The sequence below is a fragment of the Engraulis encrasicolus genome, chromosome 9, assembly GCF_034702125.1.
Source record: "Engraulis encrasicolus isolate BLACKSEA-1 chromosome 9, IST_EnEncr_1.0, whole genome shotgun sequence".
Taxonomy (NCBI): Eukaryota; Metazoa; Chordata; class Actinopteri; order Clupeiformes; family Engraulidae; genus Engraulis; species Engraulis encrasicolus.
Window position 1 is genome coordinate 48905991 of NC_085865.1, and position 26510 is coordinate 48932500.

Genomic DNA, 26510 nt, shown 5'->3' on the forward strand with positions numbered 1-26510 from the left:
TAGTTTACGTAGGAGTTCAACCTGGGGTACGTGAAGTGGTTGTACTACGCCTAAACAATGCGACTGACGGACGGCGCGTGATTAAATAACTATGGACCCCATTGTTAAATTCTTTTCACGCGTTTTAAAGCATTTCATGTTACGATTTTCAGCTGCAGCCTACTCAACTCAAGTCACACTGGCAGCGACGCAAACATTACCAAAACATTGCGCAATCTAGCACAACGCGGGAAATGTATGGTCTGCTTGCAGCCATGGTCGCATAAAGTAGGCTATTCATTTATTTCAATTCCACTGGCGCTCCTGTCCATTTGGTGAAGATAAGTGAACTACCGCAGAAAGTAGACTTTATAACAAATATGCCACCAAGAAAGAGGACACGTGGCTCTACAAAAAGTAAGTTCAAGCAAGACTATTTGAGCTGTCCACATTTGACAATATAAAGCACCTAATGGGCGTAATGTTTTTCTCTAGCTGTGCAGCCTGAGTCGGAGACCGAAGACACTCCTGAAGCACCTGCTCGGAGGAAAGGCAAGAGAAACATAGAAAAGGCAGACAAGTCCAAGTCCAAAGCAAGTTCTGATGTGAAAGATTCACCTGCCAAAATCTCGTATTGTCACTGGCTGATGAAGTCAGAACCCGAGAGCAGATTCGAGAACGGAATAGATGTAAAGGTGGGTAGGCTCTATGGATTTGTGTGCAAAGGAGCCCATGTGGGGGGGTTGGTTGGATGCCACAGAGTTGGTTGTTGTCAGTGACGTACTACTGAGTCATCATACACACTATACCTATGTTGCAGCAGCCAAAAGTGTTTGCTACCCTGTCTTGACTCACACCATTCCTAATCCTAACCCATAAGGTTCAATGTGATGTCGGTCCATCTTTTGCAGCTACAGCTTCAGAATACCAAAACATTTTGGACAATTCCATGCTCCCAACACTGTGGGAACAGTATGGAGTGGGTCTCTTCCTCTTCGAACATGACACACAGCAATATGTCCATATAAAGACATGGATGACAGTCTGATATGGATGAACTTGACGTGCCTGCACTGAGAGCCAGGCCTTCTCAACCAACATCAGTGTGACTGTGACCTCACCAATAGCCGACACTTTTGGAAGATGGTGAGTGGTCAGAGTTGAAGCTCTAATGCCTGCAAAAGGTGAACCGCCAAGGCAGGTTAGCAAATATTTTTGGCAATACTAGTGTTGCTGTCATATCACGTCAATCATCATATCTGTTGACCTAGGGCTGTAACGATATTTGATCGAACCCAGAAGTCGTGATGCTCGCACGATACTGTATCGTGATGTAAGGAGACAGTATCGTGATACGCCCTTTCAAAATGTTGTTATCCTTCATTCCAGAAAACAACCATATGATATGATGTGATGTGATAGTGCTCCCAAGCTTCAAATGAGATACATTTCAGAAATCGTGGGGTGTATCGAATCGTAGGTCAAAAATCTTGTTACAGCCCTAGTATAGTTAATAAGTATCTGGGGGTATATCTGGATAACAAACTAGACTGGTCTGCCAATACAGATGCAGTATACAAAAAAGGACAGAGTCGGCTATACTTCCTGAGGAAACTACGATCGTTCAATGTGTGCAACACACTCCTCACTATGTTCTATCAGTCTGCGGTTGCCAGTGTACTTTTTTATGCAGTGGTCTGCTGGGGTGGAAGCATAAGGAAGAGAGATGTTGCGCGGCTTGACAGACTGGTGAGGAAAGCTGGCTCCGTTGTGGGAGAAGAGCTGGAGAACTTCACTTCATTGTCAGATAGAAGATCTCTGAGCAAACTGCTCACCATCTGGGACAATAAGGCGCACCCACTCAACAACACAATCATCCAACAAAAGAGTGTGTTCAGCTGGAGGCTGAGATCACTGAAATTCAGGACTGACAGACTGGGGAAATCATTTGTCCCTAGAGCCATGCAACTCTATAATTTGTCCATTAAGGACAAAGAGAAACTCCTGGATTTTTCTGCATGATCACCTTTTTTATTTTTATCTACTTTTTTATTTGTATTTTTTTTCCATTATTTTTCTTATCTTTTTAATCTACAGAGCAAACTGGAAAAAGAATTTCCCCTTGGGGATAAATAAAATTTAACCAATCTAATCTAATCTAATCTAATCTAGTTGCTACATAAATGTTTGTAATTAGTGTCATAGGAGAGCACTCCCCCCACCAACCTTTGGGCTACAAGCCTGACATCCTAACTGAGTCAAACTGGCAACCTTTGGGCTACAAATTTAACATCCTAACGGCTAACCCATGACTGCCCTGAAATTAGTAATCTGTGTCTAATCTGTTTTGTACTCTAGTTTGGCATAGAGGATTTAAAGGCCCTCCCAAATCAGACTGGATGCTGGGATGGAGTCAGGAACTACCAGGTAGGCAAAAGGAATGCATGTTTCAGGCATAGACCACTGTTGTCAGTCAGTTAGGTAGAATATCTCAAGTTAAGTACCGGTACACATTCCACTGAAATACACTCACTGTAGTTTTTCCCTGAAACCCAGGTTTCTTAATTGCAAGGGTCAACACACAGTAAATGTTCTTTACCATTAGCCTGGTTCACACCAGACGTTGTGTGTGTAGCTTCGGCGCCCCCTGGCGGCGCAGAGCTACACACACTACCGTCTGGTACACAGCCATAGAGCACGCTCCGTCTCCAACCAGAAAATAGGCTGAGAATTTATTGCTTCAAAATCAACGGTAACTCACATTGAGGAGTCACAAGACAGATTAGAGACTATATTGACTCTTTAAAGATTAACAGGAAGGTTTTTGAAGGAATTTGTTGGTGAGGAGGCCGTGCTGAAGCAATAAATTCTCAGCCTATTTTCTGGTTGGAGACGGAGCGTGCTCTATGGCTGTGTACCAGACGGTAGTGTGTGTAGCTCTGCTCCGCCAGGGGGCGCCGAAGCTACACATACACCGTCTGGTGTGAACCAGGCTACTTTACCATAGCTTGAGCATTCATTATTGTATATCTGCCCAGAAAATTGGAAAATACTGTAAGTGTTTCAAATTACATTTTACTTCAATGGAAATAACATTTTGCCTAACTTACATGTAGCTAAGACTTCAAACAAAGTTCTGGTAAGATAGACGCATCTGGTTGGAAAATAAGTGTTTCAAACTACATTGTACTAAAAACAGAAAACAAAATACATACATGTAGCTGTGTTAAACTCCATGCAAAGTCTTGTGTTTTCTGAGAGGGATGTTGTGTTTTCTGAGAGGGATGACCTGTTCCCCTGTGTAGGCCCGTAACTTCATGCGAGACATGGCGGTGGGTCAGCGGGCATTCTTCTACCACAGTAACTGCAAGGAGCCGGGCATCGCTGGCCTCATGAAGGTCAGTCAGAGCTGCCAAGGACCAGGGAAGGGGGTGGGGTGCAATTCACAGCTCAGGGTGGCACTGGCATAGTAGAGATTTAGGTACGGGCAGGCGCTGGCAGGTGGGGGGGAGCAGTGTTGGGAGTAACGAGTTACAAAAGTAACTAATTACTGTAATGCATTACATTTTTGAGTAACTCAGTAATGTAACTGATTACAGGGGAAAAAATCGGTAATATGTCCTCGTTACAATGCAAGTAACTTGCACATTACACAACACATTTTTTTCACCTACATTTTGTGTGGGTATTTTGTTTTCTTTATACAATGTTCGCGGATCACCGCGAGATCAGCTATTGCATCTGATAGTAGCTACGTCCGCGCAGAGATTTTAAAGTTCCACGCAGAACATTGCTTCTTCTTTCACGCTCCGTCTCTCGAAATGGCAGGCTGACAAAGGATGACCGATCCAGAAGATCCAGCTTGCTCGTTTTCAAGATGGGTATATGCCCACTACTTTGACTTCATTGAAAATAAGGACGGCAAGAACATTTCAGTTAAATGCACACTGTACTTGAAACCCAAACCGCGTTCCACGTCGAAAAACAGTAGCCTACAAACAATTTGACGATTTGAAGAGGTGCCATAGCACCACCAAATTAGTCAGGAAAGGAGGGGATGCATCCCATTCTCACGAGACAGGGACACGGCAGGGTATCCGACGGGGGATGAGAATAGTTCTAGAGTTGTGAGTGAGTGACAAACTGATCTCCACACAAAGTCACCTGATTCAGGCGAGCCACGAGCTTGCAAACTGACTGGCTGGTATCCTCGCAATCATTTTTTTCGCCTATAATTTCATTCATTGATAAGACATTTTCCCCGGTGTGCTGTAGTCTATATAATTAATATTCAAAATGGGCCTACTGTAGCAATGCATGCATCTGCTCTTTTATCAATAATAATTTTCAAACTCGTAGTGCAGTGAGGTGGCTTTATGTTTCAGCCAAGTGCAACGGAGCCTGTGCTGCATGCGTCCGTAATAGATTTTTTTTTTAAACGGCGCTGGTGTGCATGGTAAGGTGTGGTAAGAAGAGAAAGGATTAATCATTGTATTGGTGAATCAATATTGTATGTGGGTAAGATGCAATTCCTGAAAATGTTGGTTTTCAGTCTGCAGGCTTCCAAAATGACATGTGGATGGCAGGTGAAAGTCATGCCACCTCATAGATTTGCACTGTAGATTGCCAAATCCTTATTTCCAGTCATTTTGGCTAAAGTAACTAAAAGTAATGCAAAAGTAGTGTAATGCCTTACTTTTCAAAAAAAGTAATGTTGTAATGTAAGGCATTACTTTTAAATGACAGTAACATGTAATAAGTAGTGCATTACAGTTTTTGAGTAACTTTCCCAACAGTGGCAGGGAGTTATGTGGAACTTCTAGCTGCCTTATATAGGAATTATGTTGCACACACTTCTAATCTTCAAGCAAGACTAGATGATCATGTCAACATAGACCACAATACCGTACATTGTGGAAAGAAAAACAACAAAAAAGAAATGTCAAAAAGGGCAAAGGTCCAGTAGGGCAAAAGGGACAGTTACTTAAGCACTACCTGGTCCATGTCTGTACAGGACGGTCACAGGAGCGGGCCGACCCTGCAATTGCCCAAGGTGGCACCTGAGAGAGGGCGGCATCACCAGTGCGAAACTCCGCTCCCAATGACCTCTCGAAAACTGCCAATTGGCGCTATTAACATGTTATTTCCGTGCTGTTACCACACTTTGTTATTAGCGTTTTCTATCAGCCGTTATAAACTATTTTTCGCCGATTATCTTCAGTCTTGCGTAATGCTATTTTTTCTTTCTTTTACTCAAGCACACTGAATGACCGTTGTGTATGATAATGTGCTATAAAATACTATTGACTGATATTGATACTTTAGTGGTGTCCTCATTTCAGATCGTCAAGGAGGCGTATGTTGACCACACCCAGTTTGACAAGAAGGATGTACACTACAACGCCTCCAGCAAGCCGGACAACCCCAAATGGAGCATGGTGAGGAGTCTATGGGTCCATTCAATTATCCATACTACTGTCCTTGACTTGTGCATGTGGCCTCACTCTTCACCTATCTATCAAACTATCAAGTTTCCCCGCTGTCAGCCGAGGCACAACAACTTTTGGGGGACTTTTCCCTGTTCAACATCCCGGCTGCAAATGAGGAAATTACTTGAATTGAATTGCGCTTGTGCAAGACATTGAATGAAACTTATTGTCAGTGACATCTTGACGTCATCATGAGGCCACAAGCTCAAGGGTGGGCATGAGTTTGGATAATGGGATGTACCCTATGTATGCATGTGTGTTTGCTCAAATGATGGCTGGTGGGAGTGTGTTAGTGTGTGTGCCACTCTCTATCTTGTGAGGAAGGGCTGTTAAACTGTTCTTTCATGCAGGTCATGGTAATTAAATGAGCAAATTAATAATGACTTGGACTTATTTTCAAAGTTTGAGAACCCCGCCAAAAAATCTTAAAACCTACCTCCTGGGGGTGCTGTGGTGCAGCGTGCTGGGTTTGCATAATCATGTCTTTGGGGACCCAGGTTCTAGGCCAGTGGTTCTCAACTGGAACAGTCTTGGGACCCACCATTTTCCACTCTCATTCGGTCGCGATACAATTTTTTTAGCATTCAAGTCAATTCAATGCATTTCTCAAAATGTAACCAAGACTCGAATGACTGGTTCCTATCCATCTCGCATTAACATTCAGATTGTATGTATGACAACAGTTGACATGGAGTTCACTAGCCTATCAAAATAAAAGTTATAAATTGTTGCAGGAAAAGTTGGATTTTTTTTTTTTAGAATTACGTTTTTTTTTTTTACACCAAGGCTCTGCGACCCACCCATGACCCCTCCGCGACTCACTTTTGGGTCGCGACCCACCAGTTGAGAAACACTGTTCTAGGCTACATCTGAATACTGTGGTAGGCACTCCCTTCTTGGCTTCTTACTTAGTGCAAATATGAGCGGATAATGAAAGTCCTCAAGGTGCCGTTCGCCTCCTGATTGAAAGCTTACTAGGATATTTGGATTTACTACATAGGCACTAACTTGTTTTTTGCCTTCTACACAGGAAGGCAGTGGGGACTTTTGGATGCACCCTAAAGGGCTCTGCATACTTCACGTGCGCACTTTGTCGCGAGTGGCGCGAGAACCATTAATGACGTCATCACTTGCGACAGACTATTCATACTTCAAAAGCGCCTTGCTCGCATTGTCGGAAGTGCCCTCTGCTGTTCATGAGAGAAACGGCAGTATTTTTCGCAACTCGCAGCGTGAGTTCTACTGATGTATAAAATAGAAAGCCAAACACGGCTGCTGTAGGGCTACTGAACGTCTGACTTGTGACTTACCACATTGAAACATATATTTTTTTGTTGTGGCCTACATTGCCAGATCATTCCAAGACCATGTGAGAGCATTGTTCTCGCGGCAGAATTTATAAATAGATCGCCGAACACAACGTGCTTCTGAACAAAGTAAACAATTGTTTCACTGAACAACATTTAAGAGAGAAGATAAAATAACTCTCTATGACATTTTATTATCCTCAAAATGATGCAGGATCCATTCTGTAGTAGCCTACAGTAGTTGTAGCCTCTCTTCGCAACTCCTGCTTTGTCTGCCTACCTGCATGGTCGCTGGTGGCGCACGACAAGTTAGAAAAATCCTCGTGTGCACGACGTTGCGACACGCGCCGAATTTTGAGCTTACGACGGGGGGCGTGTCGAAATTTTAGGTCACGTGACGGCGCGTGCCATCGTCGTGAGTGAAGTATGAAGGAGACTAGCGCCACTCACGACAAGTATGAATCCCCCTTTAGATTGGCCTGGATAATTTCCCAGCCCTGCTGGCACCTTCTCTCTCTCCCCTTCTCTTCCTGTCTTGCTCTCAACTGTACTATCATAGATAAAGACACAAAAAACCCTTTAACAAAAGTATCACCTTTGACAACCTGCCTTTTGCTTATTTGCCCTGCCACGCAGGACCGTATTAAGCCGATGTGGTGGGTGCCCCGGGGCACTGTACCTTACTGGTGCCCCCTTTATAAACAATATTTGTTAAGTGTGACCTGTGGTGCCCCCTCACTGCTCAAAAATGATTGTGCCGCTGGCCCTTATAGATAAACCCGACCCTGCTGCCACCCCATCCCTCCTGTTTCCCCAGGTGGACGTGCAGTATGAGCGGATGCTGAAGCGCTTCGTCTCCCTGGCTGAGCTGAAGAGGCTCCACCTGGAGCACCGGTCCAAGGGCGGCGCCCTGAAGGACATGGCCCTCTTCACCAGGGCCAGGCTGTCCGTGCAGCCTCTCACTGAAGGTCAGTTGGACACAATTACATTGGGTGCGTCCGTCTGCATGCGCATGTAGAAAGCAATGCATTATGGATGAAAATGTTGCATGATGGTTAGAAATCTTCACCAGGGCCAGGCTGTCCGTGCAGCCCCTCACTGAAGGGCAGTTGGACACAATTTCGTACATCAATGACCGCGTTTGTGATGCACACTTTGCCATTTCCATGCATTGTGGTTAGAATTTTCTAACCAGAATGCATTCAAATGGCATAGTGTGCATGCGTGTGGCGCAGACTCACGAATGCGGCGAATGCGTCACGAATGCGGCCATTATCATGGAGGAACTTGAAAATGATTTGAGTTTAAAGGAACAGTCAACCATTTTTGGACATGTGCTCATTTTACACCTTCCCTTGAGTTAAATACGGTAATTTAGTTTTACTAACTCTTCTCTTCCTCTGGCCATTCTCTGATTCTGGTGATGTTACTTCTTAGCATGCATCACTGAACCTAATGGGACCAGGCAATTGGTTCAAAAGTGGAGAAGAAGCGCTCACACTATTGCCTAAATATTGTAACAGTTCTTAACTGGGTGTTGAATCCCACATAAACCATAAATGAATGAAGGAAGTGAAGGACAGAACTCCTCAGATTTTTTTCTTTGTTTATTCGCCCACGATCGTTTCGGGCAGAGACCTTCTTCAGCTCGTAATGGCTTCGCTTCCTTCAACCAGTTATTGGTACCATTCAGTGTTTTTACCATCCGGTCTAATTATACATGATACAATGATGCATATTTCCAAAATTATGGACTGTTCTACCTATTTTCTTCAAATCCAAAGATTGCATTGTTTGTACCCACCTCCCTGAGTCATTTACAGTATTACTATTAACATAGTTTAGCAGCACCATAACCAGCATGCAGACAGCTCCTCCCCTGCTCGGGCCTATACTCATGAACGGCGTGACATTTTCCATGTGCGTTACGCCCATTTGTGGGGGAAAACAACCCATGCAAGTCAATTGGTGATGTTGGGGTTTAATAAACGAAAGATACGGACCTGTAGACTAGCGTTATTCACGCGCAACATGCCGAAAACGTGTTGTGTTGCCGGCTGTTCAAATAAATGAGCCAAACAGCCGTGTCTGAAGCATGGACTGTGTTCATTTAGACAAGCCGATGAAGCATGTAAGTTGATGAGACATTCGGTTTGTTTTCACCCATAAAGGGGCGTAACGCACATTTACGAGCAAAGTACCCGGATGGCCGTTCATGCCTATTACAGCACAGACATCGAGTCCAACTCATTATCTAACCTCCCATCCTTTTCTTGTGCTTGTGGCCTTGCTCTTCGCGGACAAGGCACCTCCTTGGAGAACACGTTTCCCTGCTGTCAGACAAGGCAACTTTGGGGGACTTTTCCCCCATTCAACATCCATGACATTTGAATTGTGCTTTTGCGAGATATTGAATAAAACTTCTATCGTCAATGACGTCTTGCCTCAAATGATATGATAAGTCCTCAAGCACAAGGCGAGGATGGGAGATTGGTGATGAATGTAATGCAAAGTTGCTGCATATTCAGTATGCAGGGTCATTGCCAAGGACACAGCATGATTGGAAAGCTGTTTACATGTATATGGATATTTTTCAGTTTTAGAAATCTCTTAAATCTCAGTAAAAACTCCTGTTTTTAAAAATATCCCTTTTCGGGGGCTAAAACACACCAGTCCCAATGGCGTTTTTTTATTCATCCACATCCACGTTGTTTAAATGTAAATGGGTAAAAAAAACCTGTGTTATCTGCATATGTGTAATAAAAAATAAACCCTGTGTTATCTGCATATGTGTAAACATTATCTGAAAAAGCATCTGATTTTAAAGAGTTCTTTGAATGGAAATGTCCTATCCTATCCCTCTCTGAGAAAGCAGAGACTGTCTGTATATAAGGAGACAGAATACTTCAGAAAGCGTCCATAGGAATGAACAGGGGCAGTTTCTTATGCCATTACGCCGCATGCTTGCACCTGGCCGGCACCAAGAGCCAACTGCTTGCTGGGCTGCGCTGTCATTTATCCAGTCACCTCGCTGCCTCGACTCACCTAGTCTGACTAATCAGTGTTGCCAGATTTGTCTGATCAAAGGCCGCCCAAAAGGTTCTGAAAAAACGCCAAAATGCGCTAAATTCTGCCCCAATTTCAACAAATTGCATTGGTTTCCATGGGCACAAAACTGCTTAAAAAACGCCTAATGGCTAATTTTTCCCGTTTGTACCCGCAGACAGCCATCCCAAGTAGCCCAATTGGGTGGCCAACCGCCCAATCTGGCAACACTGTGACTAATCTGAAATTGCGACCCTGAGGCGTAGCCAAGATGGCCGCCGAGTGAAAGGACTTATTCTAAATGACTTTGGAGAAAGTTCATGCTGGGATTGCGGTGGGAAGGGTTACGTGTGACTTGCTTTTCCGTCCAACATGGAGAAGGATTACGCTCAGGAAGAGCACAGATTAGCTCAAGCCATGATATTTGCAAGTGCCTTCATGAAATGGCTTGAGTTTTCGCATGTCCCCTATTCAGATTATGTTACATTAAACCACTTTACTGCTATGGATTATCAAGCATCACTTCTATGGCCATGATATGATGATCTGTTGTAACAAGAGTGGTAAGGGAGAGATTAATATCTAAATATGGCAGCATTTACATCCAATAACTTCCTACAGATTACAGAGTTGACATAAGGTACAGGATTACACATGGAATAAGGAAATACATGATGTCACTCGTATGACGTTGACTTGTCTTTTCTTTTTGCAGAGGAGTTCAACTTTGTGCTGAGTTTGGAAGACCAAGAACCAGTTTGATGATGCCTGCAAAAGTACTGAGTAACAGCAGAAATGTGGTCATTTTCTGCTAAACTGATATTGCATAATTAAGGTTAAGTTGTTTGTTTTATAGCCGTGTACTCCTCGGACCATGGCAGCAAATATGTTTACACTTACTTTATTTCTGTGCACTTACTTATTTACACTGATTATTACTATTGTCCTATCATAATAAATTAGTTTTATACATTGCAGACCTCGGTCGTCTGACTGATTGTTTACATGTATTGCCATTTCAGCAGCTATGGCTATATCATGGCCAATACAGATAGAAAAAAGCTATTTGCTCTTTGCTGAAAACATACATCTCAACAACATTGATATTTAAGGTAGTTTTAAGGTAACATATTAAGATTAGATCATTACAATTTTGATGACAATAAGGTCATAGCAGAGGCTCAGCATGAAGCTGTTAAAACAAATGTATTAAGGACCGCTAATCAGTATGCAGATCATCTCTCTCTCAGCTATCCATGGTCAGAAGTGAGAGGCAGATGTGGAATCAGTGTTGGGCAGTAATGCATTATTACAAAAGTAATTAATTACTGTAATGCATTACTTTTTGCTGTAATGCAGTAATGTAAGGCATTACAGGGCAGAAATCTGTTATATTTACTTAGTTACAATGCTAAACAGCTTAAGTTACAGTGCATTACAATGACCTGGATTTTAGTGGCATTCAGTGTGGTGGGTCAGTAAGAAGCTATTGCTGAACCTGATAGTTATTAGTCTGCATGCTGCCAAAAACACCTGGATTGGAGGTTAAAAAGTCATGACTCACACAAGCTTGATTTACACTGTAATAAATTGCCAGATCCATATTTAGGCCTCTAAAGTTCTTTTGGCAAAAGTAACTAAAGTAATGTAAAAGTAGTGTAATGCCTTACGTTTTAAATATAGTAATATTGTAGTAAGGGATTATTTTGAAAAGATAGTAACATGTAATCAGTAATGCATTAGTTTTTGAGTAATTTGCCCAACACTGTGTGGAATTGCCATCCTTGTTGAGAGATGGAGCGAGATGGACTCTCAAGGTCATTTTGAGAGATTGGAGGGAGAAGGCTTTGAATTCATGTTGAGGGAGGCAATAGTAGTGCAAGAAATCATTTTTTGATGTAGCCTAAGGCTCTGAGCTCATATGGCAGCCATGCACCTTTACACGAATAAGAGGATGAATGGAGTTGAATGGGAAAGTCACACCCATACTGGAGTTGATCCCACTTCGTTACATGGTGATACACAAGGCTCTGAAGTCTCACTCCTTGGGAGTGACACTTGATCATTTCGGTCCTTTCTCACTCTCACTACACACCATGTAATTCTCACTGTAAAAAGTAGGCTTCCCTGCATTTATTCCAAATAATCTAAGGAGGAGACCTAAAAGCCCAGTTTTATCTGTTGGGAATGGTTATGTGCGTCCAAAATCACACAACCAGTTTTGTGTTCTGGTACTTCTGAACTGCACATTATAGTAAAATCATAGTCATGCCAGTGGGAAGAGTACAAACCTTTCTAAACTGAAGCATTGATACAGGTGAAGGCCTGGATGTCAGTATCACAGAAAGCTTGACCGCAACACCTTCCACTCCCCTCAAAAAAACAAAAAAAAATCTCACTCCCAAAAGATCCAAACCGGAGAGGCCTGGTTAGCCTCGCGAGCCATCCTACGTGAAATGGTAGTATTACAGGTTGGTCAGGACCAGGCTAAGGCCTGGTTATGCATGCTATGCTTTATTTTGGTGTACCATATTGAAAACCACCTTTGCTTTGTACTCCTGTTGAGTGAGGCATAAAGCAAGACGCAGAGCAGGCGTGAAGTTGACAGGTTAGAAGTTTATTTGACCAGAGGACTCTCCCGGCCTCCAAACAGACAGAGGGCAGCAGAGGCTAAACTGTGATGAGCCAACAACACACCCACAGCGCCGAGCTTAACTCCCATACACACCCGTCACACCCAGACAAGAGGAGCAAGAGGTTCCATAAATGTATGCTCTCTCTGTCTCTCACACACATACAGACATATTACACTCACACAACCACCGAAAGACTTAACCTATCCAGTCTGAGGCAAAACATCTAAAGGTTTCTGTGTTAATTCATAAGACTGAACACATGTATAATATAATTCATATTAGAATACTGTCAACAGTAATCAGTGAAGTACATACGAGAGCCTCGTCTGTGCTTTCCCTACATGTGTATGGTCATAAAAGTGGAAATGCATTACAAAAAAAGCGTGTTTAAGTATTAGAAGCATCATGATTGTTTGTTTATTTGTTTTTTTTTTTAATGTATTTATTATTTGGCTACTTGCTCTTAAAGACAACCCTACTCCTATGGCAGACAAAAAAAAAAGACATTTATGTCAGAGAAGCGGAGAGGTCATTGCGAAAGGGTATGGTATTTTTTTAAAAGACAGTTTTAAAAGACATTGTTGACCAACAAACAAAATAGGAATCTTTTTTTTCCTTTTAAGTATTCACATATTTGTATATGTCCAGCTCTATACAATAGCCAAAGCCCTAATCCCACTGAATGTTAGTCAACTGATCCCAGATCTGTGAGGTGTCGTGACTCGTGTCAAGACGATACGAACCCCGAGCCATGGTTCCCACTCACAAACACACGCACGCACGCACGCACGCACGCACGCACGCACGCACGCACGCACGCACGCACGCACGCACGCACGCACACACACACACACACACACACACACACACACACACACACACACACACAAACACACACCTGTTTCCCAGTGCACACACTCACTCACATGGAATAGCCACATTAGAGTGGGGGGAAGGAAGGACTGTCTGCCTGCCTGCCAAGCATACTTATTGTTAGTGCAAAAAATAGTATCCTTAAAATGATCATGATTTATGAAAAGGTCACGCGGGAATGCTTGGGATTTCGTTTCGGAATTTCAAATTTCTCTCTTTCTCTCGGATGGAATGTTTTTTTAAAAACGGAAAAAATGAAAAAAAAAAAAATCTCCTGCACTTCCTCCCCTTGCGCCTGCCATACTCTATACAGCTCACCAGGAGACGAAAGGGGGCGGGGTGCTCTCATGAAGTTCAAACTTATCAAAAATATACTATACATTACAACCCAAACATGAAGAAACGCTAAAGAAAAACAAAAACAAATGTTTTGATCAATTCAGAAGCATGCTGTGTTAAGTACCACCCTCAGTCTCCTCATAACGTTGCATATTGTTATCTCTCTCTCTCTCTCGTTGGGTTGGGTTTTTTTGTTTTTTGGATCCACGTAGTACAAAACTAAGCTCACATTACAAAGAACTTCACGTAATCACCTGAGACGCCCCCCAAAACACAGGCTCCGCCCCCTTGTAGCCATTCCCACACGGCCTGCCTGGCCCCCCTCATAGCAGCTCACTCCAAAGAATCGTCTAGAAGAGTAAGATACATCAAGCCCATACAGCTCACTCCAAACAACTGGCCGTGTTCGTGATGGCTGCTTTTGCTGTGCAGCGTGCATGCACACTTTGGCATTTCAATAACCAGAATGTATTGTAAATGGCAAAGTGTGCATGCACGCGGCACAGCAGAAGCAGCAATGCACCATCACAAACGTGGCCAGTGTCTTAAAGGGGTATGCCACTATTTTGGGGCTTAATACAGTTAAAATCGTTGGCCAGGGTTTATATAGGTGGTAAAGTGTCTTATTTTTCATGTAAGCCGTTGTCTTGTTTTAAGACAAGTTAAAAGAGGGAGCATGTCGCTAAGCTAGTGAAAGTCAATTGATCCGTGTAGCATGTAGCAATGCTACATGGATGCATTGACTTTCACTAGCTTAGCAACATACTCCCTCTTTTAACTTGTCTTAAAACAAGACAACGCTTCATATGAAAAATAAGACACTTTACCACCTTTATAAACCTTAAATGTATTAAGCACCAAAATAGTGGCATACCCCTTTAAGATACATCAAGGCCATAATTTTCCTGGATCCATGTGACATCAGGTGAACGCCCCTTTAGGAGCCCTTCGCTTAGGAGACCTTTGGAGACTTTAGGTTGAGAATAAATGGAGTTCCCTAGGCACTGTAGATGGCAGTAGCGCACATCATATGCAAGCTGCCACCAAACGCCACAGAAAGAGAAGAAGGAGGGGACGACGCCCCAACCCCCTCCAGCCCCCCCTTAGGCGACCGAACTTAAGCACACTCCATTACATTGGACAGGCGGGATTTGGGGTATCTTACTCTGCTACACGATTCTTTGCTCACCAGACGTGGCCCATGAGCCCTGGCGTGAGAGCAGGGCACACTCGGGCCATTTTCAGGCTGACCAGAACGGTGCCTGTGCCCGTAACAGTTATGTTTGGCACTTAAGTGCTTACCTGCGAACCATCCGCGTTCATAACGGGCTCTGAGCCTTTCTGCACGGGACTGTGTGTTACCCGGATGAACATGCTGACGGCAATATTGTCACAGTTCGCAGAGAAAAACCATGTATTTTTCAGTTCGTGAACACTAAGATCTGTGGCGCGAACACGCTGTTCGGTTCACCATTAGGTGCGGGAACAGGCACCGGCACGGTTCTCAGTCGGCCTGGACGCGCCAAAAGCGAGCAAGAGAAAGAGCTGCTATGTGGGGGCTGTGACTTGACTTGATTTCTCTGATCCCTTTTGAAGCAGCTAGAAATTACAACAACAACTGGAAGCTACCAGAACAGTGACCAAGTTAGCACTTTAGAGGGGGGTGGGGCTGGCCACTCTTTGCCCCTCCCCCCCTCATCTGGCTTAGAGGCCCCGCCAGAGGTGACAATCAAACCCGGGTTCAGGAAGTCAAAATACAACAAAATAATAATAAAAAACAAACACTGCCACACATTTGATCCAACCAGCATTTCAATCAGCTGATTGGAATGAGTACTCATAACAGGTAGACCGGTGGTTTACTCAGTGTAGTCACCTGTGTTGGCATGTTGTTAGTTTTTTTGTTTTTGTTTAACTTTCTGAACCGGGTTTTTTGACCCCTCTGGGCTCCACTCCACCTCCCTTATGCAGCCTAGCTGCTGTCGTCCTCCTCCTTGGCCGGCTCCGGAACATTCTCTTTTTCTTTTTCTTTCTCTTTCTCTGTTGTCTTCTCTGTTATCGCTGAGCTGGAGCTGGAGCTGGAGGGCTCGAAGCGTTGGGAGGCGATGGTGGCCTGCTGGGACATGCTGCGGCGCACAATGTCACCTTTCCTCCACAGGGTGATCTCCTGCAAGGAGCGGACGGGACGGGACAGAAGGACGGACACACAGACACACAGACACACACAAAAATATGTTTAGTGTTTTTAGGCCCAGTAGGGTTGCCAACCGTCCCTTGAAATGCAGAATCGTCCCGAATTTAGAAACAAAATTACGTCCGACATTGAGAGTTAAAACGGGGTGCACTTCTTATTTTGCCATTGAGGTTTCCATTTTAAAAAATCAGAAGGTTGTGAATCCGATGGGATTTGCCAAAGGGTCCCGAATTTCCCCCTCACGAAGTTGGCAGCCCTTAGGCTCCTGTATACTGCCCTACAAAAGTGCACACACACGTAGGTTTAGTAAAATTCTACGTAAAGGTAATGGTATACTGTCCAACAAAGCATTTACAGGTGCACCGTGTAAGAGTTTTAGTTGTTAATTTCCAGAATTCATGCTACCCATTCACTAATGTTACCTTTTTCATGAATACATACCACCACCATTCTAATTCTAAGTATTCATTATGAGTGGGAAAATTGCATTTTTCATACATGAAAAGGGAGACCTTCTCCATGGTCCGCCATTTTGAATTTTCAGAAATAGACATTTTTAGCTTCAAAAATGAATGTACATGGGCCATACTATAACATATTAGTACTTAAACTTTCATGAAAAGATCATATTTGACAATAGGCAACCCAGTTTCAATGAGCAGCATATTTGCAGTGCCCTTTCTGACCATTTCCTGCACAGTGCACCTTTAAAGGAAGGAATGAACAGTGCATATTACATTACTACATTACATTACAATACATGCATAGCTCCGATCTGAGTAAAACAACTTTGAAATTATGCTGTTGTCCAGCCAAAGTAGTTTTAGGTAGATTATTGACATGTGGTCGTTGTGTTACTCTATATTAGTGTTTCTCAACGGGGGCGCTACAGCCCCCTACGGGGCATTTGGGAGCCCTAGGGGTGCGTGAGAAGGATATAGCTGAGAGTGGGGGTGGGGCTTAGTTCCCATTGGGGGGCATTAGACTATTTTATTTTTCAATACTAAGAGGGGTGTTGGCAGGTTTATGATAAGGCCAAGGGGGCGTTTGTTCAAAAAAGGCTGAGAACCACTGTTCTATATCGTCACATTTTTGCAGATCAAGCTGGGGTTGTATGTATACGACAAATAAAATACTCTTACTCTCGTAATCTTTATGTGGAGTGTTAGTATAAAGCATATTGGTATGAAAAACCTGCTGCTTGGCCCTGCCGTGGCCTAATGGTAGCGCACTGGTTACGACACCAGCGACCCGGGTCATTTGCCAGTCCTTCCCAGTCTCTCTCTCCCCACTCGTTTCCTGTCTCTCCTCCACTGTCCTGTCAAATAATAAAGGCAAAAAGCCCTAAAAATGTATATATAAAAAAGAAACCTGCTGCTTGAAGTAGCGCCTCTCCTCCTCGTCAATGAGCACCAGGTTGAGGTAGTAGCGCACCGAGAACTTCTTGTTGATGTCCCTCATGGTGGGCGTCATCTCGTAGCCCGCCAGGAATAATCGGATAGGAATGGACTCTCCTGAAAGACGGGAGGAAAAAAAGAACACACGCACGCACACACACAAAAATTACATTTAGAAATGGAATATCAATCCAAACAAATAGCACATGACCCTCCACAGGGGATCAGAAAACTTGCCTGGCATCCGTTCCAGCTCTGGTCTACCGCTGAGCTACATCTGTCAATATGCCAAAAGCACATTCAGTTTCAGTAGAGCATGCTAAAGCCAAAACTAGGTTGGTTTCAGTCTCTGCAAGAAATAGAAATGATCATTTTTAGTTGTTGCTTGGTAATGGTTGTTTTAGTACAGTAGTTGTTTGGTTTTCATGCCTTCTTTGTGTCCAAAGCCTTGTTTCTAAGCAACTTTAAGCCTTCCAAAGACTACAGAGTGTAATGCAAAGCCAAAACTTCTTTGGTGTCAGTCTTTGCACACAATAAAAATGATCATTTTTAGGTGTTGCTTTGCTTGGTTGTTTTAGTAGTTGCTTGGTTTTCAGAGCAAAAACATGCCTTCTTTGTGTCCAAAGCCTTGTTTCTAAGCAACTTTAAAGGGGCTCTATGTATGATTAAACGTTCAATTAATCAGTGTCCCGAGTCAGCCGATGCTTATTTGAGTCACTAGTAAGTGAAAGATGACTCTTGTGACCACTTCCACGGTCCGGTGTCAGAAAACCCCAAATGAAGCTTTTGTGAGAGCGATCCGAACGAGTGTCGTGGGAAATGCTTCTCATACAAAAAAAAAAAAACTTTACATACCGTATTCAGATTTGTATCAACTGCTATTCCATGATGAAAAACATTCTCAGTGAGTTTATTTAAACGACATTTTGTCATGACTGTGTAGATTTTGAGACAGGCATGCCACGAGCACTGCGCAAACTATGTCATCCTACATTGTGGCCCCTTTAAGCCTTCCCAAGACTACAGGGTGTTTTAATCATCTAAATGCCATAAATATGAAATATGTGCTTCTCGCTAATCCTGATTGAAATACACTATGTAATATGGGATGGGAGTGTACGCTTTTGACTGAGTCCCTTAGTAATCCGGGGCTATTTATACTCTGCCATGTCTAATATTCCCACAGCCTACATGTCCTGCTGTGGTATGCAGCATTGCTGAGCATGAAGGACAAAACAGAACCTTTTCTACATGTACTGGTGTGCTATGCAGAATTGCTGAGCATATGTGCAAGTTACCAGGAAACCTGGGTGTGTTGAATCCTCGCGTACTCAGTCATCCTCAGTAAGAAAGCAAGCAGGAGAGTGTGGTCTTTTTCTACTCTACCACGCGAGCATGTAACATGAGACTGCAACACGTAGACAGTTTACAATGAAAGCTACATCATATACTACATATATTCTGTAGGTGAAAACTGCACCAGACAGACAGGCTTGATCATGAGACAGGCATTGCACTGGCTACAATGAAGGGCGCACCAAATACCTTAGCTACAATAAAGAAGCAAGACGCAATAGATGCACCTGGTGCACAGATGCGGCTGAAAGGTGCATTACTTAAGCAATATGACCCTCGTGGTCGGGATGATGTGCACTGACATCCTCCCTGGTGTGGTTCGGCCATAGGCACGAAGCCGAAGGCTCACACCAGGGAGGATGTCAGTGCACATCATCCCGACCACGAGGGTCATATTGCTTTTATACAATAGTTCAATTGGCAACAAAATACTAGAATAAATGGTCGAATTCATGTTTATTAGTTACATTCATCATACTTTGTTTACCAGCTGCGCTAAGCAAAGTAGTTCCGAATTGATTGTATGGTTGCTATGCAATGACGAGCTGACAGCGCCAGCGCGCAAAGTTCCATGAAACGGTGTGAAGTGCATTTCTGTGTGGACTGCGACTGGGCTTCGCTTACTAAAATGATGCATGATAAATGAAAACACTGTGCAACTTCAACATTTTAGTTAGATGCCTAGTTTTATAAGCCTTTTGGCCGACATTTATTTTCACATTTTTGTGGACCGCAAACTTGCTGATAGCTGCGTAAAGACGCACCTCCCTCGTCTTTCCCTCTCCAGTGCCGCATGAGATCCGAGCGCTGTTCTCACACGCAGAACCACACAAATCAATCCCTTGATATTTAAAGTAGGCTACATATGTTAGATTGCCTTCAAAAGACTACGAAATAGCGGCCGCAGAGGTGTGCCAACTGCCCAGACAACTGCACTAGAATCAGATAACTTCTTTCCTCTCTGCCAGAATCCAGCTACGAACTGGGATACGCGTCTCTGTCATGCGGGCGTGCGTGCGCCCAACTGAGTCCAGCATAGAACAATGGAATAGAATTATTGCGAGTTCAAACTACGTGGCCATGGTTACATTCACTTTTCCTGCAGAAGACTATGAGATAGAATGATGGCGAGTTCAAAATGCGAGTTCAAAATGCATTCTATCCACGGCGGAGTGATTATTAGGTGTGATGAGTCTCCGGGGATGATGTCCACCTAGACATCCTCCTCCTTGCCGACGCGTAGAATGCCAGTAGAACGCGTATCATCCATTCAGATATCACAAAATAAATTGACCGGATCTAACTATTGTATAAAATATGATGAACCCATTAAGACACCTGTCCAACACAACTGCAGTAATTATACATACTACAGAGTTGACAATTCAATTTGTTTTCACCTGTTAGGTCTCAATGATGTAGCCCCTTAACACACACCGTTTCAGCAGTGGAACATTGTCAGTGAAAAAACATTACTTACTACCATTGTGCTAGACCACTATAACCGTGCACAGGGCCTTTAGTAATACATAACGACTTGGTCCTTGCCATTCTGGTAACAGCTAATTTATAACAGGGGCTGTGGTAAGGGGTTAAGGGTGCTTCAGGTACCCAGACTATAGACTGTACAGCTGGAACATCCTTTATTATAGTCAAAACTGCTCCACCATGTTGACATGGCGCTATAATGAAAACCACATGCACGGTATAGGCCCATTTATGGCACTTTATGGTCGCCTGTCCTTCACAATCTGTAGTGTCAGTAAACTACACATACTGAACTCCGTCTATGATACAGTGAAGGATGTACCAAGCATCCAGGCTAGGGGCGGAACTATAGGGGGCGGGTGAGCAGGGCATTTGCCCCCAGGTCCCAGGACCCTCTCGTATTGGTAGTGGGGACCCTATTGTGACCTTGGCAGGCTTGTGGGGTGGGGAACTATCAGTGTCTTGCCATGGCGCCCTGTGTGCAATTGTTCCTCCACTGATCCGGGCTAAAAAATAAAGGATGCAATAGAATATGATAAGTACACAGACATAAGACAAACCAGGTACACTACTAGACACAGCATGGTGGCCAGGATCCACTAGCTCTACCGGCTACAGTGGTCTGCTGCATGTCAAGAAGCAGCTGAAATGAAAGCTGCACGGTATATTTATGGCGGTTTATGACCGCCCGTCCTCCACAATCTGAAGTGTAATTAAACGACACGTACTGTACTCCGTCTATATGCACCAAGCATCCAGGATAATGAAATAAAATGATGCAACAGACTATGATACTAGTCTATAAAGTACTGTACAGTACACAGACATAAGATTAATCTGGTGTACTACACACGCAGCATGATAGGATCCAGCCGTACTGAAAGCTGCACAGTATATTTATGGCGGTTTATGGCAGCTTGTCCTCCACTCTGCTCTGCGCCTTGTCAGTCAGTCAGCCCATAAACTTTAAACTGCTCATCACATGAGCTCCAGGAGGCTTTGGGGCACATGATTGAAGGGAGGTTTGAAGTTTGCATGCTGCTGCTGCTGCTGCAAACCTAACAGAGTCCCGGGTCGCAGCAAAAAGACACATTACACATTCATAAACTGCATGCATACACTTCCTCCACTCGCTCCACCTTGTTAGCGCTGATGCTATTAGCACTGCTGGCTAAAACCAATGCAATTATGCATCTGCTGCAGTGTCACCTGACTGGGCCCAGAGCCACTAAAATGACATCAAAGACCAGATTGGGAAAGAAGAGAAGAGCACCCTCCTCTGCATCAAGTGCTCAGGGGTTGACAAGTTCAGTAATACTTTTATTTTATAGTTTCATTTTTAGTGTTATCAACATAAAATATCTTACACTGTTCATTCATAACTAACCCTAACCCAGGTACACAGCAAATATAATGCTACATGCTGTTACATATAGTAACACTGTCTAATTATTGCAAAGAGGACCTTAAAATTAAGTGTAGTCACAAGTTCTCTCTTCTGCTCTGCAATCTAAAAATCCCCTACTAAGAAGGGTTCTGCTGCAGCCTATCGTGTGGGGTTCGGGAGAAAACTGGTTGAAAATACTGTAATGGCATGATTCAATAACCAAGTCATTTAGGAGGGCAGATCAGAGAGGGGGAGTCACACTGGACTATTTAGGCGATGGCTTCCAAGAAAGTGACTTCCTCCTGCCTGAAGGGTATACAAGCTGTATGTAGTACACCACTCATGTTTACACAGTAAACATATTTCACACGCTACTTCAGGTGGGACAGACAATAAGGAGACATTCTTCTTAGATCAGTCATGACATAATTCTTTTTGTACAAAAATGAATAAAAACAGGGTCATGTTATTCCTAATCCCAAGTAATCTGCTTGATGAAGGTCTCAAAGACTGAAACCTTGCAGCTTCAGATAAGCTATTTTGCACAGACCTGAGGTGTGCAGATTTGTTCTTGTTTATTTAGAAGTCTCTACTAAATCCTGCATCTTTTCAACAGATGGGCGGTGACCCTTCAGTGCTTGAAAATTCTATAATCCTACCAACCAGGTAGTTTATTTTGGTCTTTAAAAAAATGAAAGCATTTCAACCCCTCAAGACAAGGCCCGTTGTTATAAATTAACTGTTACCAGAATGACAATGACCAAGTCGTAATGTATTACTAAAGGCACTGGGCACTGTCCCAGTGGTGTAGCACTATGGTAGTTAAGGATCTTCAGTCACCATCACAACGTTCCAGAGATGGAACGTTGTGTGTTAAGGGGCTACAGCCATTTTGTTACAAATGCTAACGCTACAAAGAAAGGTGGGTTATTAAGATTGGAAATACCAAAAACAAAAGTTAGTAGCCTGGCAACATTATACAGACAAAGTCAACGACAACAACAACACAAAGCCACATAGTTGTTGTTATTGTTTACCTCTGACAGGTGCTCCGTCCATGATCTCGTATTTGGCGATGGTGTCATTCTCGTGGTAGACGCTGGGCCCCGTGCCCGTGGTCTCCCGCTTGATGATGTCGATCTCCATGTGCTTGATCTTTATCCTCACCAGCAGGAAGTAGATCTTCCCCACAATCACATCCTTCAGGTGGTACCTGCAGACAACAGGTCACCCAGTAGTTCATGCTTCATTCTTTTGTGATCGGGACTAGGCAAAATAAATAACCACCTCCACCTCGGGAAAGTGCAGTGGAAAGGGTAATCAAAATCGGGAGTTCTGAAATACAAACTTCGGTGTAGTCCAAGTTCGTTAAACAATAATGTTACGTTGAATGTAACGTTGAACAAGGCATTTGTATTGTTCCCAACTGTTGCAATAGAACACATTTACATCAGATGTCGGGAGAACTAACTTGGGTTCAACGACTACTGATTTTCAAAAGAACGGGGCGTTACTACAAGGCCATGACATCAACAACTCATGTGTTATTATAAGCAGTTTTCTTATCTTCCCCATGGCCATATCCTTCCGATGGTACCTTCAGACTAGTCAGGACAAGAACAATACAAACACAATTCTGAGCTCCCGCAAAAACGGGAACTCCTCCCACTTTGTCTGGAAGCAAACTGAGGGAGGTGGGTCAACCATACCGTTTGGGAAATGTTAATTGTTATGCTCTTGGTCAGACCAAGTCTCGAAGAGATTTGAAAGTCGATGATAATCAGCAGGCTACCTTCAGGCTACAACCCCCCCCCCCACACACACACGCGCGCACACACACACACGCGCACACACACGCGCGCGCACACACACGTCACCCATTAATACAAGGCCATACTAACCCAATGTGTTTACAAGGTCATTTCTTGACATGCTTTACAAGCCCATTCAAACCCAGGAGGTAGTCCAAGGCCCTTTTGAGGAATTGGCATTTCCCAAGGTCATTGCCCCTATGGCTAGGCTAAGTTAATTTGACCAACAAGTATTCAAATGGATTTTAGACTTAGCTTTATTGTTATTACAAAGGTCATTTCACCCATAAAAATGGCAATGGAATTTTTAATAGCAAAATCATCTAAGGGTTCTTCTTACAGGCGGAACGATTATAGGTGGTTGTAATTAGTAATCTTGAAGAAATTCAGGTCAATAACAATTAGCATTGGCTATGAAAGGCTACATGGCTCTTACACTGCACTTCCTAGTGGTGTTACACCCCAGAATAGCATACCTGTGTGTTATCGGATACCACCAGCTAAACATATGCATGACCCCTTACTTTGACTTATTGTACTCAAACATATATAAGGGGATGTGTTGGTAGTCTATACCTTGAAAAACAGGGTTGCTCTCAAACTCTAAACATTAGGGGAAATTTTGCTTTATAAAACTGGGTACCTGGTAATATGGAAAAAACATGTTGTGTTACAGTCCTACGATAAAGTCATGAAACAAATCTCCATCCTCCTCCATGACTGAGGTACCCTGAGCATGGTACCGTCCTGCCGCACTGCTCCGCTTGGGGGCTGCCCCCTTGCACGGGTAAGGCAAAATGCAATTTCATTGTGTGCAGTGTGCACTTGTGTGCTGTGGAGTGCGGTGTCACAATGACAACGGGAGTTCGAGTTTTCCCAGGTGGGCTTTCACTTTAAATCTACAGCTGGTTAACAATGACAAGGAGCCTTACTTGGACTTGTTGTACTCAAACTCGATGTGCAGGCAGTCCTCTATGCCCACCTCCATCTTGATGGAGGAGTTGAGCTCCGGGTAGGTACTGAGCGTGTGCACCACAATGTCCATCTCCTTGCTGATGTCATTGAGTCGCCGGCTGATGGTGGCACGCAGGAAGTACCTGGCACATAATAACAAAATAGTATCCTTGAGCATCACACCTCAACAGACACTCCCGCATGAACCGACACATCTCAGGCATTATAACTGTGAACTTAACATTTGCATGGACGCAGCCGAGTTCGACTCCATATAACACATGCACACACACACTCACACACTCTCACACACACACACACACACACACACACACACACACACACACACACACAGGAGGGAAATATGCACTAGCAGGCAGCGTTATGTGGCTGGTGATCGTTTTAGTGGGGTGAAGTTCTCGTACTTTAAAAAAATCAATTTCCACCCTTGACAAACACACATACAGTATGATGTACAAGAACACAAACATACATGCACGCAGATGCAAGCACAGACACAGATATGCACGCACGCACCACGCACGCACGCACGCACGCGCACACACACACACACACACACACACACACACACACTTGATAAACAAAGGGAAGATGGTGGTGAGAGCTTGGTGCAAGAGACTGGAAATGTTATGTTGCAATCTGTAACTGAGGGAGAAGGGGTATGTGGGCAACATCACACAGTGCGGACTGTCTCACCTTAATTTGACATTCTGGCCGGTGTAGGTTTCGTAGGGCTTCTCCACATGAGTGAACTCAAAGTCAAATGACTGGGAATGTGACAGTTCGCCAGGGCGAGCGAGATCTTTCACCAGAGACACAAACTCATGGTGATTGCCCCGATCATAGTACAGCTCTGAAGATGACAAAACAAACCCAAATACACCTTAAGCCACTGACACTTATCATAACAACTAATCACGGTAACTGAGCATTCACATTCACATTCTGACAGGTTAAGAGGAATAATCACATATATTACACAGGTGGTCACAAATGCTGTCAAAAACAAAGTTGTATCTCTGATCACCGTCAGTCAAAACAAGTAAGGTTAAAAGTATGTAACTACATAGCCTATAATGTAAAGATGTGTGCCTAGCGTTATATGGTGAAGTTTGTTGTGATGTTGCATTGTAACTAAACTGAATGACAACACCCTCCTGGTTGTCAAATTGAGGATTAACGCCAAAAATGTTTCAAAACCCCAGGAAGAGAAACCACACAAAGATGCAAGGTCTCTCGTTCTACCAAGACAAAAAACAAGTCTAGTGCTGTTTTTCAAGGACACTGTCTGTATCTATTGCGCAACACATTCCTAAACCAGCAGACACTGAGGAACTAGCAAAAATGTGCTTGTTCTCAGTTCATTCAAAAACGATCATCCTTGAGTGTGTGATATTAACATTTCTGAATAACAAACGTTAGACAAGACACTGAGCAGACAAAAACAAGAGACACAGCAGTTTAAATTTGCTGAGATAGCACAATCTTACCAATCTGTCCGATGAACTCTATTTTAATGCCGTAGTGCTCGAGCCTCTTTCCTGGATTTTTCAGGGTGACGTTCACTTTGCCGCTCACCGTTTCCCCGTCGTAGAAAAGAAAGTACTTGTCCTTCCTCCCATCTTCACTCTTGTGCTCTACCTTCTTTCTCGTTTCAGCGTCATTTAAAACAATATCTACCTCAGCACTCTGCCCGAAGCCGAAGAAACTCATAACGGACAAGATTTCACCTGCAAGAAAGACAGAGTAAATCAGCTCAGCTCAAGTGATGTTTCCAGGCCTCGCAAAATATTAGCTTACTGACGTTTTTACAATCACTTAATAGGTTAACATTTAAAGTTAGCTATCCGCGGCCAGTTACGGTGAAATGACCAGCACTTAGACTAAGGGATCTTCACAGCACCTGCAGACTAACCAGAAGCTGACAGTAAGCTAACGTTAATTGATATGTAGCTACTGTCCGTTGGAGAGAAAACATTAAATGATCTTATCGAGCTCATGTCGCCATGTTCTGCTCTGTTTATCAGAATTTCAAACGCCTTCCCGAACTCTTCACGTCCGCCAATAAGTCAGTAAATCCTAAGGCAAGCATATGAGTACATTGAACAGGGCAATCTTTTTTACCCGTGCTATTGCCAGTGTTTATAACCAACCTTTATTGTGTTTCACGAAATCTCGGTTGTATTTATAAAATAAACTGATCAGCTGCCTGTATCCAACAACCCGATGTGAAG

General features: G+C 43.5%; 2 protein-coding genes across 2 annotated transcripts; one reads left to right on the forward strand and one right to left on the reverse strand.

The window, feature by feature from the left end:
• Window positions 1-28: 28 nt before the first annotated feature.
• On the forward strand, window positions 29-10799 carry thyn1 (thymocyte nuclear protein 1). The gene is made up of 7 exons (XM_063207318.1): window positions 29-396; window positions 475-674; window positions 2338-2406; window positions 3285-3377; window positions 5322-5417; window positions 7593-7743; window positions 10536-10799. The coding sequence occupies exons 1-7, from the start codon at window positions 360-362 to the stop codon at window positions 10580-10582; spliced, it is 693 nt and encodes a 230-aa protein (XP_063063388.1). The 5' UTR covers window positions 29-359; the 3' UTR covers window positions 10583-10799.
• A 3683-nt stretch (window positions 10800-14482) lies between these two features.
• Window positions 14483-26510, reverse strand: vps26b (VPS26, retromer complex component B). Its single transcript, XM_063207319.1, has 7 exons — window positions 26430-26510; window positions 25767-26006; window positions 24973-25129; window positions 24234-24398; window positions 22528-22703; window positions 17234-17376; window positions 14483-15835 (listed from the first exon to the last, which is right to left on the reverse strand). The coding sequence occupies exons 2-7, from the start codon at window positions 25987-25989 to the stop codon at window positions 15641-15643; spliced, it is 1059 nt and encodes a 352-aa protein (XP_063063389.1). The 5' UTR covers window positions 25990-26006; window positions 26430-26510; the 3' UTR covers window positions 14483-15640.

Bases quoted from the DNA above. Each gene is read 5' to 3' on its own strand.
- vps26b (XM_063207319.1), bottom strand. From the start codon at position 25,989: ATGAGTTTCTTCGGCTTCGGGCAGAGTGCTGAGGTAGATATTGTTTTA. The intron at 24,399-24,972 runs GTGAGACAGTCC...ATTATGTGCCAG, and splicing joins GGCCAGAATGTCAAATTAAG to GTACTTCCTGCGTGCCACCA. The intron at 15,836-17,233 runs GTTTCTTTTTTA...CGCTCCTTGCAG, and splicing joins GGCGCTACTTCAAGCAGCAG to GAGATCACCCTGTGGAGGAA.
- thyn1 (XM_063207318.1), top strand. From the start codon at position 360: ATGCCACCAAGAAAGAGGACACGTGGCTCTACAAAAA. The intron at 397-474 runs GTAAGTTCAAGC...GTTTTTCTCTAG, and splicing joins GACACGTGGCTCTACAAAAA to CTGTGCAGCCTGAGTCGGAG. The intron at 2,407-3,284 runs GTAGGCAAAAGG...TCCCCTGTGTAG, and splicing joins ATGGAGTCAGGAACTACCAG to GCCCGTAACTTCATGCGAGA.